We start from the raw sequence: 16,676 nt of genomic DNA, 5'->3' as shown, positions 1-16,676 counted from the left end.
ATTCGCAGAGCACTTTTGCTGTTTTGTTGTAGTATTTGGCGCCCTCTATCTGTGGTACATCTCTTTGTGATTGAGAACGACCTCTGCAGTGGTCCAAACTGCATCACAGCAGCCCCTGGATGTTAAAACGCTTATTCTGTCATGTATATGCTTGTTTTCAATGTTATTTTGTACCTGCTGCCAACAGCTTACGGTTTAGAGCACAGAAAGAGAATCCCAGCATGCTATTTTGATTTATAAAATCTATCTAGAAAAGGTGTCTTCAACCTTTTTCAGTCCAAGGACACTTTGTTGTATAGAAAGACCAAGCAGGGACCCTCTGTTAAATATTGTTTCAACTGAGTGTTGCATTTTAAACCTGGCCTATAATAATGCGTGTTGTTTCATATTAATCCATTCACATACTTTATGATACTTAAGTTGCAAAGCCATTAAAAGATCTATTATTATTTCATTTAAATTTTACATGGTATATTTTAATCTGTGAGGAACAATGAAACGTTTAGAGGAACTCAGCTACTTAAGTTTAGGTTTAGCTTGGTTAATTTTCCACAAAATGTAAGGTGCGTCCCAATTTGCGTGCTTGTGCACTATTCCATGGTAGCCATTTTGTAGTATACCGTAAATAGTGTGAATAGTGTGTTCACACTGAAAATACCAACAAGAAACAGTGCACTTAAAATACTGGGATGATGCACTTTTTAACTGAACAAACAAAGTTTGTTTCCAGATTTCCTTACGTGGCGACAGGGGAAGGGCTTTCAGACTCTGAAGCTGGGCGACAAAATAATCTTTTAAAATTCATACATTAAGCTGCGGCCACATTTACTGTTGTTATGCAGGTGAAATTCAAGTCAATTTAATAGGAATCCACTCGCATGAGGGTGAAAGATTTCGCAATGGGTTCGAGTTAGTCATGCAGAGTTTGCGGATTCCCCACATTGACAATCGTGCTTCATACATCGCTACACTGTTGACTATAGACAATGAGCGTTTTTTTGTCCGCAAAATTTCACTAATGTTAAATTGTAGATTCCACAGTACATAGTACGTCATTTGGGACACAACTTAGTGTTTGGTATAAAACAATAATTGGCAGAGCCCCTGTTGAAGACCCCTGATCTAGATCATGTTGATGATCAGACTGTCATTGTTTTTGCAATTTTGCCATAGAAATGACACTGTAACAGTTCTTAATTTAAATAGTGATCCAATAGTGATCTCACTGATTTCTCTGTATAATATTATTGTGCTCATCTTCTCATCTCTCTTTGTGTCTTCCTGTCTCTCTCTGTGTCTTCCTCTCTCTGTTTTCAGTATGTGGCGTTCGGCTCGCTCCTGTTCATCCTCATCTCCATCTCAACATTTTGCTTGGAGACACACCAGGCCTTCAACACCATCTACAATAAGACAGAGAACGTGACAGTGGGGAACGTCACGCGGGAGGAGATTGTGTATGAGGTAGTGACTGACAACTGGCTGACCTACGTGGAGGGCGTATGCGTCATCTGGTTCACCATCGAGGTGTTTGCCCGTGTCATCTTCTGCCCTGACAAGGCAGAGTTCTTCAAGAGCTCGCTGAACATCATTGACTTTGTAGCCATCCTGCCCTTTTACCTGGAGGTGGCGCTGAGCGGCCTCTCCTCTAAAGCGGCGAAAGACGTGCTGGGCTTTTTGCGCGTGGTGCGATTTGTCCGAATCCTGCGAATCTTCAAGCTTACTCGGCATTTCGTGGGGCTGAGAGTGCTGGGTCATACGCTCCGTGCCAGCACCAATGAATTCTTGCTCCTTATCATCTTCCTCGCTCTCGGAGTGCTCATCTTCGCCACTATGATCTACTACGCCGAGCGCATCGGTGCTGACCCAGCTGACCCCACGGCAAGCGCCCACACCAGCTTCAAAAACATCCCCATTGGCTTCTGGTGGGCCGTGGTCACCATGACAACACTGGGCTATGGTGACATGTATCCAGAAACATGGTCTGGTATGTTAGTGGGTGCCCTGTGCGCCCTGGCAGGCGTGCTGACCATCGCCATGCCTGTGCCCGTCATTGTAAATAACTTCGGCATGTACTACTCTCTGGCCATGGCCAAGCAGAAGCTGCCCAAGAAAAAGAACAAGTACATCCCGCGGGCTCCCCAGCCTGGATCGCCCAACTACTGTAAGCCAGATGCCCTGGCAATGGCCTCTGCCTCACCGCACAGGATCATGGGTAATGTGCTGGGCGGTATGGTGGGCTCTGGAAGCATGGCAGGAGACTGTCCTCTTGCACAGGAGGAAATCATAGAGATTAACAGAGCAGGTGTGTGTGCGTGTGAGTGTAGCCATGTGTTTACATGTCTGTGTGTGTGAGGTCTCTCTGCACTAATAGGTTACATTTCCAACAAAAAGCCAAATAAGTGCTATATTACCAACAAAAATATGCTATAGTGAGTATATTTTTGTGTGTGATGTCAGCTAGCCCCATCTCACCCATCATGGAAGTTCTGCCTGTGCTCATCACTTATAGATCTTTATAATGAACTGCCATCGCCTAAACTGGGTCTTTTATATAATCTTGTGTAACTGTCTACACACATACACGCCCAAATATTTGAGAGTAGTAATATGCAAAACTGGGCTGTCACGGCCAGTTTTGACAGGACAGGGATGTTATTATTAAAATGTATAGCTAGATTATGCGTTTCATGCGTTCCAATCAGTTTCTAAGGCTACTAGAAAACATCCCAGGCAATCAGAAGGGAAGGGAATATGATCCTGAATTAGCTTTTGGTAGATGATTGACATGGAGTTTACAGTCCTATTTGTGTGTGCAGTTTATTTGCGCACTCACTTCACAAACTAATTTTCCTAATCATTATTTTTGTCTTGTTTTCCAGTAAAAACTTTTTTTTAAATTAATCCAAATATATACACACACAAACTATTGTTAAAAAAACGCTATAGACTTTTATTCAGCATGGCTGCATTAAATGTATCAAAAGTGACAGTAAAGACTTGATACAAAATATTTATATTTCAAATAAATGATGTTCTTTTGAACATTCTATTCATCAAAGAATCCTGGGAAAAAATTAAGCAGCACAGCTGTTTTCATTGATAATAAGAAATGTTTATTCAGCAGCAATTCAGCATATTAGAATGATTTCTGAAGGATCATGTGACTCTGAAGACTGGGCAAATTATTTTTACAAAACCAATACGCATTGGTTCTCAGAATTTTGACAAAAATTCTGGCAAGGTTCTCTCGAAGTTATGGACAAACGTTCTTCCAGTTACATTAATACAATGTTCGTTCAAATCTGGACCTTAATAATGTTCTAGCAAAAACATAATTTATATATCATTCATGGAACTTTTTTTCTGAAATGTTTTAGCTTGTTTAACGTAAAAAAAAAGAAAAAAAAATATGTTCAGAGAACATTCAAAAGTAATGTTCTGATAATGTTTGCAAAATTATAGAATGGAATGTTCCCTTAATGTCCATTTAACCAAGAAAAATAATATCAATTGATAGTAATTATTATTATTTATGACCCACCAAATGGTGCAATTTATTGGAAGACCTGATATTAAAGAACCTTATCAGTAGAAGAGAATATTGCTCAAGCAATTCTTAACAATTTTGCTACTCACACTGTAAAAAAAAAAATTACATCCCCAAGTCAAAAATTTCTAGTGACTGATCACATCTAAATTTTTCAATTAGTCTGACGTATTATTTCTCATTGAGCCAATGTTAACAGACTATTGCAACAAGAATTACACTTGGGCCAATTAAAAAATTTAGATGTGACCAGTCACTAGAAAATTTTGACTTGGAGAGGTTAGACATTTTTTACAGTGCAAGTAGTTGTTCTTGTTGTCAGGATTTCACTGTAAAACAAGATCAAAATACTGTTTAAGAAAATATTTTTTCGCTATACGTGTGTGTGTGTGTTTGCATGTGAAGGTGCCAGTCAGGTTGAGCCAGTGAGTTCATGCAGCCGAGAGAGCTCCGTCTGTCATTACTGTGCATAACTCAAATATACACACCCCATGCTAAGATTAACATGAGGCAGATTAGTCACGACCCCTCAGATTAGCATATGCGATTTTTGATCTATAATGCAGGCAGAAGGTTTCAAATCAACAGGACTCTGCTTACCTCTGGTGATTTTCAACTGATTTCAAAACCGATTTTGTCAGATGTTTAATTAATAGATTTAACATTGCATCTTTATAAATAGGATAACTTGGACGTTTTTCAAAAAAAAAGTTAAATTATTTAGAACAAGCAGCCTCTTAAGTGGATGCGAGCTGTAGTTCTTAGCTCCTCCTCTTTGTTTTGCTTTTTCATGGAGTTCTCTCAGCTGGAATTTCCCGAGGAAATAAAAGGGAGCATAATCATCCTGAGACACTTGCTGTGAAGAAACGCTTTAGCACATGTGCCCTCCTGTAGCTTCAAATCCCACACGCTCTTGACACCTACAATACTGGTATCATATCCATCATGCGTACTGTTAGTGAAGTTTTATTAAGTAGTGTAAAACTAAAATGATAAAACGTATAATTCGTCACTTGTTTGTCCCCCGTCCCCATGTATGAGTGTGTTTATTTTTTTGGGGAATGTGTGAGAGATGCTCTGATTCTGTAGCTTGATTTCTATGCTTGAGATTTTTAAAAGGTTCATCCAAAATTAAAAATCTCTCATCATTTTTTACCCATATGTCAATCCAAATACGAATACCTTTATTTCTTCAGTGGAAAGCTAAAGGTGATGTTGTGAAAAATGTCTGAGCTTCTCACTTCTATACAGTGAAGGTAAATATAGGAACCAAGGGATGTCAAGCTTCAAAAAGTGCAAATGCACCATAAAAATAATTAAATTGGTCTAAGCAATACAATAGGTTTATTTGAAGAACAGGCAGAAATTGACTCATTATTCACTTAAAAGCCTGCCATTTACTTCCATTGTATGGAAAAGAGCAGCTTGAACATTGTGCTAGATTTCTAAATTCATGTGGATATTTAACCCTTTTGTTGTGTTGAAACCCCTGTAAAATGCCCAGTGTCAGAAATTTAGCATGATCATCTCACAGTGTGTTTGCTGCTACGACCTACGTCTACTGAGTAGCCAATAAAAATGCAACATGAAATGGCGCATTGATCAACGCGACATGGCGTTAAAACTTAAAACGACTTGTCTCGAGCTCCATTTGCAAAATTAGCATGCCAATTTGGCCTCTTTTCCCTAGCCATGACTGTGCATATTCTCCTCTTTCGCTTCCTCCACCACAATTGCCAAAGTAAGATTCAACTTGCTCGATTTGTTTACCACTTGCGCATGCTGATGACATTTTATTCTTCTATACTAACTTGCGTCGTAGCCTACGATTCAATAGGTGTCATCATCGTACAGTCTACATGCATGCCGTACCCAAGTTTATTAGATCCATGTTGTACAGTATGATTTGTAATGATCTTATGGGATTGCTGATATCGCAGTCTGTAGCAGGAATAACACCTTTTGTGTTCCCAGTCAAAAATGACCGGCCTTTTAAAAATTGCTTGTCAATCGCTCGTTATGCTATATTATCACCAAATATTGGATTCAATCTTTGCTTGTTTTCTTTCAATTAGGCCAGGTTTAGTATTACTTTTTAACTGTAGGACTTCTTTATTTGAGCTTTTGCATATACATTTTTGACAAAAAAAAAAAAAAAGATTAATGTGTAATATTGGCAATATTGAAAAAGTAAATATATTCTGTACAATTTATCGCACTAGTGTGCTTTAATGTTTAACCAGGAAGTTTGTTTTGAAATGCTTTTATTTTGTACAAAATAGAACAAAATCACACTTGTGGTGTTCCTGGTCAAAAATGGCCTTTTAAAAATTGCTTATTTTTAAAAAATTACTCGTTGTGCTATATTATCACCAAATATTGGATTCAATCTTTTTGTCAACTTGTTTTCTTTCAATTAGGAAAGGTTTTGTATTTCTTTTTTAAACAGATTGATCATAGGCCTCATTGATGTGGGCCTCATTGATCTGAGGATAAAATTAATCTGTGTGAAAAAGAACAAAAGAATAATATAATAATAATAAAAAAAAGTATATTTAGGGAAGTAGTTATACCCTGGGTGAGTAAAGTCAGTCAATTTTAGTCCAATGCAATAACATTACCTAGCATTTTTGGGGAAAAGAAAAACCTCTCTGGGTCAAAAGGCCCTGAACACAATATGAGGGTTAAACACATTAAGGTAAATAAATGTTTTTTATTAAAATTTGATTGTATTATAAGTATTTTTATGGGCCTTTTAATGACTGTAATTAAATGGCTGCCAGGAAAGTGAGTTATATCTGGTTTGGCGAACTTGATGTCATGACCTTTGCTATAGACTTTTGTGACATCCATTCATCACCCTTTTGTCACCACTCCAGTGTGAATGTTCATCTTCCCAGATTTCATGGTCATATGGACTGCTGTCTTCACAGATAAATATTTGTAATTCCTTCCAATGAGGTCAAATTACATAACAGTCTCTATGCCATGTTCTCCCTCGCCTTCCCATTCTCCTTTTCTTTCTATCTCTCTCCATGTCTTTAGCAGGCTTTGCCCCCTGGCTTATTTCTGTAAATTGTTGAGCAGTAACTCACGTCAGATTAGATTTGACAGCTGTGTCTGAAGCTATAAGAACAAGTGCCCCTGCAGCTTCTTTGTTCGAGTGTGTGTACATCTCAGTCTCACACTCATTCATGTTGTGTGTGTGTGTGTGTGTGTGTGTGTGTGTGTGTGTGTGTGTGTGTGTGTGTGTGTGTGTGTGTGTGTGTGTGTGTGTGTGTGTGTGTGTGTGTGTGTGTGTGTGTGTGTGTGTGTGTGTGTGTGTGTGTGACGTTCTAAATACCCCTGCACCATTTTAATCAAGTGATGCTGATGCTCATTTTGTAGCACATATCTATTTTTTGCTCCTTTTTATTCATCCCTTTTCATCCTTGTCTTTTTTCTTCCTTCCTCTCTGTCTTTTCATGTTACTATGACTTTCTCTAATTTCACATACACACAGTCCCACTAATAGTCTTTCTTTCTTTCTTTTCTTTCTCTCTATCTATCTTTCAGACTCAAAGCAGAATGGGGATGCTGCAAACGCAGCTCTGGCCAATGAGGACTGTCCCACTATAGATCAGGTGCTGGGGCCAGATGACAGGAGTCCGGCCACTGGTGGATTGGGGACAGGCACGGGCCGTGAACGCTACCCCCACGATAGGGCCTGCTTCCTTCTCAGTACCGGAGAGTTCCGCACCACAGACAGCAATGTCAGGAAAGGTATGTGGCACCCACAAACAAATGTGTTATTATACTCATATTTTCAGTCTACATTACAAAGAAAGGTAAGTTATATGATCCAATGCTTATTATTGCGTATTAGGACAAACACACATAAATTGCAAAAAACACTATAGCGAAATATATATATATATATATATATATATATATATATATAAATATATATATTTATACACATCTATACTCAAATATACATGCACTCAGATGCACTTCACAAAGTACATCAGAGGTATACGCATTGAAACATACTCTCCTGCATCCATACTAACAGCAAAGCTCCCTCCATCTCTTGCATTTCTCCTCATAATTCACCACATCAATCATTCTGAAGGGCGCTCATCATTAGCGAACCTGCTACCACACACGCAGTAATAATTCAATTCGTATCTTTGGTAATAGTGTTTAATCTTTGATAATATCATGACTTTTCAGTGAACGTAATCCTAGCACAAATGAACAGATTTATCAAACAAATTCACTGCGTATGGTCAACAAGCTCTTCAAATGCTATCTATCTATCTATCTATCTATCTATCTATCTATCTATCTATCTATCTATCTATCTATCTATCTGTCTGTCTGTCTGTCTGTCTGTCTGTCTGTCTGTCTGTCTGTCTGTCTGTCTGTCTGTCTGTCTGTCTGTCTGTCTATCTATCTATCTGTCTGTCTGTCTGTCTATCTATCTATCTGTCTGTCTGTCTGTCTGTCTGTCTGTCTGTCTGTCTGTCTGTCTGTCTGTCTGTCTGTCTATCTATCTATCTATCTGTCTGTCTGTCTGTCTATCTATCTATCTGTCTGTCTGTCTGTCTGTCTGTCTGTCTGTCTGTCTGTCTGTCTGTCTGTCTATCTATCTATCTATCTATCTATCTGTCTGTCTATCTATCTGTCTGTCTGTCTGTCTGTCTGTCTGTCTGTCTGTCTGTCTATCTATCTATCTATCTATCTATCTATCTATCTGTCTATCTGTCTGTCTGTCTCTATCATGCTTGCCTTTGCTCTTTCTTGCTCTCATTCATTGATTTATTACTTCATTCTCTTTCTCTTCCTGGCCTCCCACCCTGGCTTGTCTCTGTCCATGTCTTATTCCCTCCTTCCAACCTTTCATCTTGCCCTCTTTCCTCCCAATCTTCTGCACCTCATGCTCTTTGCGACACATCCTCTTATGTCTTTTCATGTCCTTTACTTTTTTGCAATGGCATGATTAATATCTACTGCCTTGCTTTCTATACTATACATTCCTACCCCTGCACCTTTCCATTAACCTCCACGTATCTTAAATACACCCGTCTACACAACCAAATGCTACAACCCCCCCCCCCACAAAAACACTAGAAGCTGCAGGCGCCAACCCAGGAGAGGAATGGTTCAAGTCGGAAGGGCCACTGCTACAGCAGGACCTCAATGCCAATTCTGCCTCTTCCTGGATCAAACCATAATGAATCAGAGGTAACACTTAAGAAAGCCACCTGTGATGCAGAGTAGAGATTAGTTGAGTGCAAAATTGGTCAATACTGCTATTTCACAGGGAATTAAGTTTATATTTCAGAAGGACACATTTACTAGTATTTGTACTAAGAATATATTTAGCACATTCATGCTTTAGAGCAACTATAGATATGAAACACAAACATAGTCACACTCAGTACTTCAGTACACAGTAAAACTAAACTGAGCTTAACAGGAACAATATGCATTTGAGTCAGGGAGGACAATGTCTCCAGTGTGTTCTGTCTGTGTGTTTGACAATTTTGTACAATATTACACTAATCTAACTCGAATATTTTATATTTGCATATACTACATTTTCACAGTAGCATCAATCACAGCAGTGCCAGAAATTCACTTTTGTATGATGAATCATATTACTTTTTTGAAAAATTCCCTATGGGACTTTTTTTTCTTTTCTTTTTTTAAATATCAGGGGCCTTTCTGTAACTTTCAGTGGAATTTTTGCCCTGAGACTTGGTTAATTTCTGATACTGACTCACAACAAGCTAGAGTCAATATCTCCTGTGTCTCTCTGACTCAAAAATGAATAAGTGTTTGCTTGGACTAGCTTTAAAACCTTCACTATATATCTATATCTATATCTAAAATATGAGTGATGTCATTACAGCACTAGCTCCCTCATCTCTGTTTTTCTCACTCTCATTTTACCCTCAAAACTAAACTTTTGTCATTCAAATTATTTTTTCCTCTGATTGTTTCCTCAGTTTCTTTTTTCTTCTTCATCCTGTTTGTACATCGTTCACACTCTTTTCTCTTGACTGAACTGAGCACCAGACACGAGTTAACGCTGCACTTTTAACCCTCAGGCCAGTATAGTTCAAGACACACTCAAGTTCACACACCCACAGATTTGAAGAAATGAAAACGTGTTAAATATGTTATTACAGGTGGTTATATGTGTGATTTCTGCTTAATTTGAGTGTGTTTGGGGATGTTGTATTCTCTGATGTGTGTGTTTTTGAGGTGCGCTTGTCTGACTAGCTGTTGTTGTGTTATCTCCTTCCTCAGGTTGTGTCGTGTCATGCGTTTGTATGTCAGCTCTTGTTGCTACACTGTTACACATGTCTTCCCTTGTTCGTGTGTTTTCGTGTGTGTGTGTGCACTGTAATCCATTCAGTGTTGCTGTGACTTCTTCCTCCTCCTTCTCCTCCCTAGCGGTGACCTTTCACCTTAGTATAGTGCCCCTCGGGTCTTTGTAGAGTTTCAGTGCTCACTGTATTGCCATTCAAAGGCAAAACGCAGTAACTACACATTGCATTATGTCCAAAATCACATTTCTTAAACTGATTTCACCTTTAACAAACAGGTTTGGCTCAATGTTCAGATTCAGGAGAAAATGTGTGAGAATGGAAACTCAGCGAAGCCATTTCCCCCAGTTCCAGTGTGGGTGTAGTTATTCTGTTTTGCCTTTTTAGGGCAGTATAATTGCCAACCCACATTATATTTACTACCAGAAAGAAGTCCAAAGAGGAATGCCTTTTTATGCCTTAGGGGTTTTGGTGAACGGTCACTGGGAAGGGTTGTGTTTTATTTGCATTTTATTTTTATTTTTTTGAATAAAGCTGGTTTCTTCTCTCTCCTGGAACTGCCCTCCACTCTGGGGTCCACTGACCAGTGTTTCATCACAGCCAGCAGATGAAAACCCTTCATTACATGGACCAGAAACACTGAACTCCAATATTCTAGCCATGAATAGTATATTAAGATTGCAAATGCTGTCTAGGGGCTGTGCTGAAACACTGACGCTGTTAGGATGTGTGCTACAGTCCTGTAGTCTAACTGATCAGGGACACAGTTCTACTGCACATATACACAAAACATCAGGTGAGGAGAGACAAACCTGTCTGGTAGACTTGAAAGAGATACATGGACATTTAAAGAGGGAATTTTAGGTAAGATACGAGGTAAGATGAAAAAAAAACACAGCACAACACAGACACTAAAAGCTCAGCAAACACATATTACTGATGCCCACAGACACAGGTAAGTTCTCGTAGGGCTGTAATGACATACCTGGGCTGTTGCCATTTTAACTGGACACTGTGTTGCAAGTGCTGTGATGCAATTTTTATGAATGGAAACTGAAAGGTTTACATATATTTTAAGACCCTAAATTGGGGGAAAATGGCCACATACAGTAGGCTTTTTTTTTAAATGTGAGACTGTTTCTTGCTTTCTCCTTTCTCTCTTTCCCCTTCTTTTCCCTCTCACTCTTTCTGGCTTGAGTTGTGCCCACATAGTGTGTCTTACTGTGATCACAGTGCCTCTTCAATTATGCTTTCAGTTCTGTTGACGAATACAGAAGAGCAGAGGTCAGGAAAGGTCAAAAGTTTCTCTTTTGGATGTTTTCTAACTTTTTCTTTATAGATTCCATAATATTTGTCTCTGTGTGTGTGTGTGTGTGTGTGTGTGTGTGTGTGTGTGTGTGTGTGTGTGTGTGTGTGTGTGTGTGTGTGTGTGTGTGTGTGTGTGTGTGTGTGTGTGTGTGTGTATGTGTGTGTGTGTGTGTGTGTGTGTGTGTGTGTGTGTGTGTGTTCTGTTGGTATAGATGTTTTAAAATAGTTCACCCCAATATGACAATTGATTTACTCATCGTTATTTCAATACGTTATTTCAGTTTCATCTCCTTTTTTGTCCCACCGAAGAATACGGACTGACTTTATTCGGTGGGACACAAAAGGAGATGTTTATCAGAATGTAATATAAGAAAATAAGCTGCTGTCATTCATACAATTGGTGAATGGACTGTCAAGTTTAATAAAAGGACAAAAAGGCAGCATAAAATATCATAAACATAATCTATATGTCTACAGGCTGGAATACACTATGGCAATGGCAATATATTTATATAGCACAATTAAATACAATTTACATTGTCCTGTGTGCTTTACAGTATTAATAAAAAATCATAAACTAACAACAATAAAACCACAGTACAAATATAGATTTGAATAAACTACACGACTTTTAAAATCTGAACATATTTTAAAACACCAGCCATCATTCACTTGCCAACTTTGTAAATGGTTACAGAGAAAAATTGGCCATCATACACTAAACGAATGAGGATAACACACTACAAGTCGTTACGAACACAACAAACTCATGCAGAAACACACGCTTCCTTGCTAGGAGAAGCATGACAGATGAAAACAATATGTTCTAAAACCAGCTCAAAATATCAAGCATATTTGATGATTCTGTGCCCATCAAACACTACACAATTTTCTGTCAAATCTGTCAACTCTGATGGCCCAAAATCTATAGACTGACTCTGACTTTCAGTGTTGACTCATTTATACTGCAAATTGAGGCAAAAATCTGGGCAAAAGTTGTGTCATGTATTCCAGTCTTAGTGCTCTATTTTCCAAGTTATTTTCCAAGTATTCTGAAGTCAGACTGTAGAGTTGCTTTATGTCAGGAACAAACTGAAATGTAAGTATTATTTCACTGAAAATCATGCATTGACAGCTGTTGTCTTTCTCTTTTATTATATGGAAAATAGTAGTTTCCACAATTTCCTCTTTGAGGACTAACAAATACATCTAGGCTATCTAAGCATAGTCCTTAGAAAAAGTAATATGAGGGTGAGTAAATGATGAAATAACGTTAATTTGTGGGTGAACTATCCCTTTATATTCCAATCCATCGGTCTCCTCCTAAATCACCACATCATGTGTTCTTCTGTCTTCTCCCCACTCGAACTTCTTCCTCTTTCTGTTTCTACCTTCTCCCCTCTCGTTCCTTCCTGCCCACTGTTGCCAAGGAAACAGTGGAAGAGAGCATTCTGGGACTAGGCTAAACATGGTGAAATATAAAATGAAGGGGCTAAAAAATGTGGCCTTCTAAAACCTGGCAAATTGGTTAGAACCTTAACTTTCAGACTCCCACTTACTCCCAAGATACACTTGTTCTCTTCCCCCCCATATTATCAATCATTTATTCAATCTAAAGTGCTCTCTTGATGTGGTTTTATATTTGGAGTACACTGAGAGCTTTGAGTTACATACCCTTGGGCCCTGCCATTGACAGACTCTGGTGGTGAGGCTAAATGTGTGAGAGAGAGCTGCAGTCTGGATGCGTGCACACTGACTGAGGGCATTGTGGTCATCTTCCTCTCTGACCATTGTCTTAAAGCGTAGAAATAGTACTGCACTGCAGGACTGCAGTCACCCCCCCTCCCTCCCTCCCTCTCTCCCTCTCTCTCTCTCTCTCTCTCTCTCTCTCTCTCTCTCTCCCCCTCCCTCCCATTCCTCTCCCTCTGCAGACTGATTGATTTTCCCCTCTACTCTCATTTAACCTCTCTTCTGAATCTTTGCCGTAACCAGAGAACCTGAGGGTTCTCTCTCTAGGGCTCGATATCTTGATGAGATTGTCCAATTCATTATCAATTTCACCATATCATGTATCACTATGTGTATCAAAAGTGATCCATGTCCTTTCAAATAATTTTTAAAGTCGCTGCAAAACCTCAACTGCTTTCTCTCTCAGTCTGTCTTTATATAGTATATGCCAGTAATCAGTTTACATTCATATATTTGCTGCAGTCTATACTGCAGAAATTAATCGTATTATATTGTATATTAGTTAATATGTCCACAGAATGGCAGTCCAGAATGATTCCCAACAACCAAATTGGCACAATTTTTAATTGCAACTGCTTTTTCATGCTATTTTGTAGTTAATCAGCAGTTCCCACGGGCGTTACAGCCAACTGTCAAAGTTCCAGGTTGCATCGGTGTGAGAATTTGACTGCAGTGCAGTAAAAATTGAGCGACAAAATATGGCAGAGAGGTTGCTGGCCTGGCCGATAATGCTTCCAGAGGGGTCAGTGCTATCATTCTGTTCGGGTCACTGCCCCTCGAGGGACAGAGCAAGGGGGAGGGGCCTGAGTTTTTATTACAACACATCCCTCATAAAGACTATTCAAAATAGTTAATATTTCTTTCCATGTTAGGATAAATGAAAACATTTGACTGCCCGTCGCTTTAATTACTGGAAGTGTTCGTTTTTATAGTGAGCCAGACTGCTGGATTCAGCCGTTGTCTCTGCAGCATTTCTTATTAATTGAATTGAATCATAACAAATTATTCATCAAGTAATAAAATGCAGATCCACTGAAGCCTTTTACAGAAGCCTGAACACGATGGGTTCAAGAAAAGAATTTAAAAAAAAAGCAAAGTATGCAAAGTAGAGAATAAAAAACGTTTGTAAGATTTGTGTCAGTTCAGTTTCCATTTTATGGTGAACTGGGACTGTTTTATGTTCGTTAAGATGTTGTCAAAGGTTAGGAAATGGATGCAGTAAAAAAAAATTGTCTTTCAAATCAAACTGTTCAAATCGGATGTGTTGTTTATGGATGTGCGTGACTCTTCCACCATCACTGACGGTGTACTGCATTTATGACACTATCATACTTTATCTGGATGTGCTGTGAATATTATTTCAGCGTTTGTTGTTTTGCAGTGTTCTCTGCTGTCTTGTTACTAGCTGCATATGTTTTTCAAAATTGTTTTTATTAAATATTTTATTATTTATATTGATATCATTTCACATACTGTTCTGCAGTCTGCAGTGACATGTCAAACACTGTTACTGGGAACTTCTCTATGTGCTCTATGTTAATTGTTTATTATTGATCACGTTAAATGTTATAATTTTATAGTTCTGTCCATCCTTGTACTGCATAATGCAGTAAATGAATGTAAACTATTCCCACTCTCACTGCAGTCATTACATACATTACATGTTCCTCTTTTAAATATTATTTTGTAATGATCAGTGTTTGTGTCTTTGTTGTGTAATGATTGTGTACTGTCATTTCGTGTTGTGCTGTGTGTACTGTTGTGTCATGTTGAGCTGTGTCTACATGTTATTCGGAGTCTAAAATCATACATGCAGATGTCATGTGACATGTATGTATGTGACTATCAGTGTTTGTGTTTAAAGGAAGAACAAAAATATCCACTGGTGGATATTGCAAATATTAACCTGGATAGAATCACACAGATGAAATATAATATACTGTGTATGAACTCCGAACACAGTGCTGAAACTTAGCAGCATTATAGACTATAATGGTGCATTCACGTCATAACCATAAATATGAATTTCCCACTAGTAAAAAACAATTAGAAAGCTCCAACTTTCCTCACTTGACCATTGTGATGTAATATAGCTAAAAAGATGCACTTGCTTCAATGTGCTCGTTACTGCAACAGACCAGACTCTGACCAAAGTGTTCAACACAGTATATTAAACTTTATTTTATTGCTGTACTATATCTAAACAATCCTGCGGTTAATATTTGTGCTGCATACTAACACTCACCTTCCATCCCACCCCCAGGCCACTTGTACAGTCCTCGTAGTGTCACTAAAGTTTGACATGAGGTACGTGCACACAGCAGAGAGGGACTTTTCTTCCATGTCAGATCAAGGGCTTGCCCATACGAATGCAGTAGTATCATCTCTATGGGCTTATTAGCATGATTGTTAGCCACCATAAACTATGCTAAGCTGAGAAGCTATCATGTTAAGACTCTGCGTTTCATGCCTTCTGAGAACTTGATTCTCACTCTTTGACAATTTTGGCAAAGCCTTGCTAACTGCACTTACAGTAACAGTCAAATTGAATTATTAAGCCAGATCTCTATCACAAATACTAAAGAATTGCAGAGGCACAGAGTCTGTCGAGCTTAAGTTTGAATTACATAAGTCCACAACACTGTTGTAATTCTTCATACGTAACCTCTCACCAAAGCCCTTCTGTGTTGCATGCGTAAGGCTGGTGAGTGTGAGTTGTGTTACTGTGCGTGTGATGGAAATAATGAGATGAATCAACAGGTTAATGATTATGCTGGAATCATTGTACTGTAAGTAAATGCAGAAAATTACAAAACATATGTATTATTATTAGACTTTTGCACTTCCATGACCATAACAGTTCAATTCATAAATATATCTTAATTCTTTTTTTTCTTTTTTTATAATAGTGGTTGATGTAAGTTTTTTTTCTTCCCCTGCCCTCTTCTTATCTGTTTCAATACTCTTATCTGTTTTTTGTTTTGCTTTTTTGTTTTTTGCTATGTATTTGCTTGTTTAGTTTAGTTTAGTTTAGTTTAGTTTAGTTTAGTTTAGTTTAGTTTAGTTTAGTTTAGTTTTGCTTTGCTTGCAGTCTGGGTATCTATATCTATATCTTTGAACTGGAATCCAAAAGTGCAGTTGTGTCCAAACACAATTATTTTAATATAGGCATTGTCCCAAAGCATCTATGTTAAGAATGGACAACTAATATTTTATTAACACTAATATTAATACAATGTATTTTAATCGTCACATTTACATTGCAGTTGTTCAGAGAAAGAGAGGGAAAAACATTGCATTACTGTTGGACACGTACTGCCTAGCCATATTGATCCTAATCAATCCCATTCAGAGAAAGCAAATGCTAATAGAGAGTTAAAGACAAGTCCAGCAATAGGAATAAAATGTGTGTTCTTATCTGTACAGTGTTTGCATCACATATGCAAGTACAGAACATTACATTCACACACACACACACGATTTATTTTTCTCTATGTAAATTAACACTTTTGACTCTGTTGCATAAAATAACCAAATAGTTAAATATGTATAATCCCTCAAGTCATCTGTGGCAAACAGTCCCTTACTGGCTTGCACCAGTGGTCTGGTGTGAGGAACATGATGACCCAGATCTGTCTACCATTGCCTTCCTTTGCAGCTCCTATAGGCAATGCTTTGGTGTAGATTTTGAATGACAAGTGGCTGTGCAGCTCCCAGAGTGTCCCAGCAGCCCTCTGAGTCAGACTCACACA

General features: G+C 38.4%; 1 protein-coding gene across 8 annotated transcripts in view; it reads left to right on the top strand.

The window, feature by feature from the left end:
* The window catches only part of kcnc3a (potassium voltage-gated channel, Shaw-related subfamily, member 3a), a 71,323-nt gene that overhangs the window by 40,057 nt on the left and 14,590 nt on the right, over positions 1–16,676 (top strand). For 3 of the 8 annotated variants that reach the window (XM_082146524.1, XM_082146521.1, XM_082146525.1), the window contains exons 3-4: positions 1,318–2,302; positions 7,103–7,309. In XM_082146524.1, coding sequence (XP_082002650.1) covers positions 1,318–2,302; positions 7,103–7,309 — 1,192 coding nt within the window. Of the gene's footprint in view, positions 1–1,317; positions 2,303–7,102; positions 7,310–9,847; positions 10,743–16,676 lie in introns of those variants that run through there. The other 5 variants (XM_082146520.1, XM_082146519.1, XM_082146523.1 and 2 more) reach the window with 3 other exon arrangements.

The sequence above is a fragment of the Leuciscus leuciscus genome (assembly GCF_965113295.1).
Source record: "Leuciscus leuciscus genome assembly, chromosome: 1".
Taxonomy (NCBI): Eukaryota; Metazoa; Chordata; class Actinopteri; order Cypriniformes; family Leuciscidae; genus Leuciscus; species Leuciscus leuciscus.
Note: the sequence above shows the minus strand (reverse complement) of the source record. Positions and strands in the feature narration are given on the sequence as shown.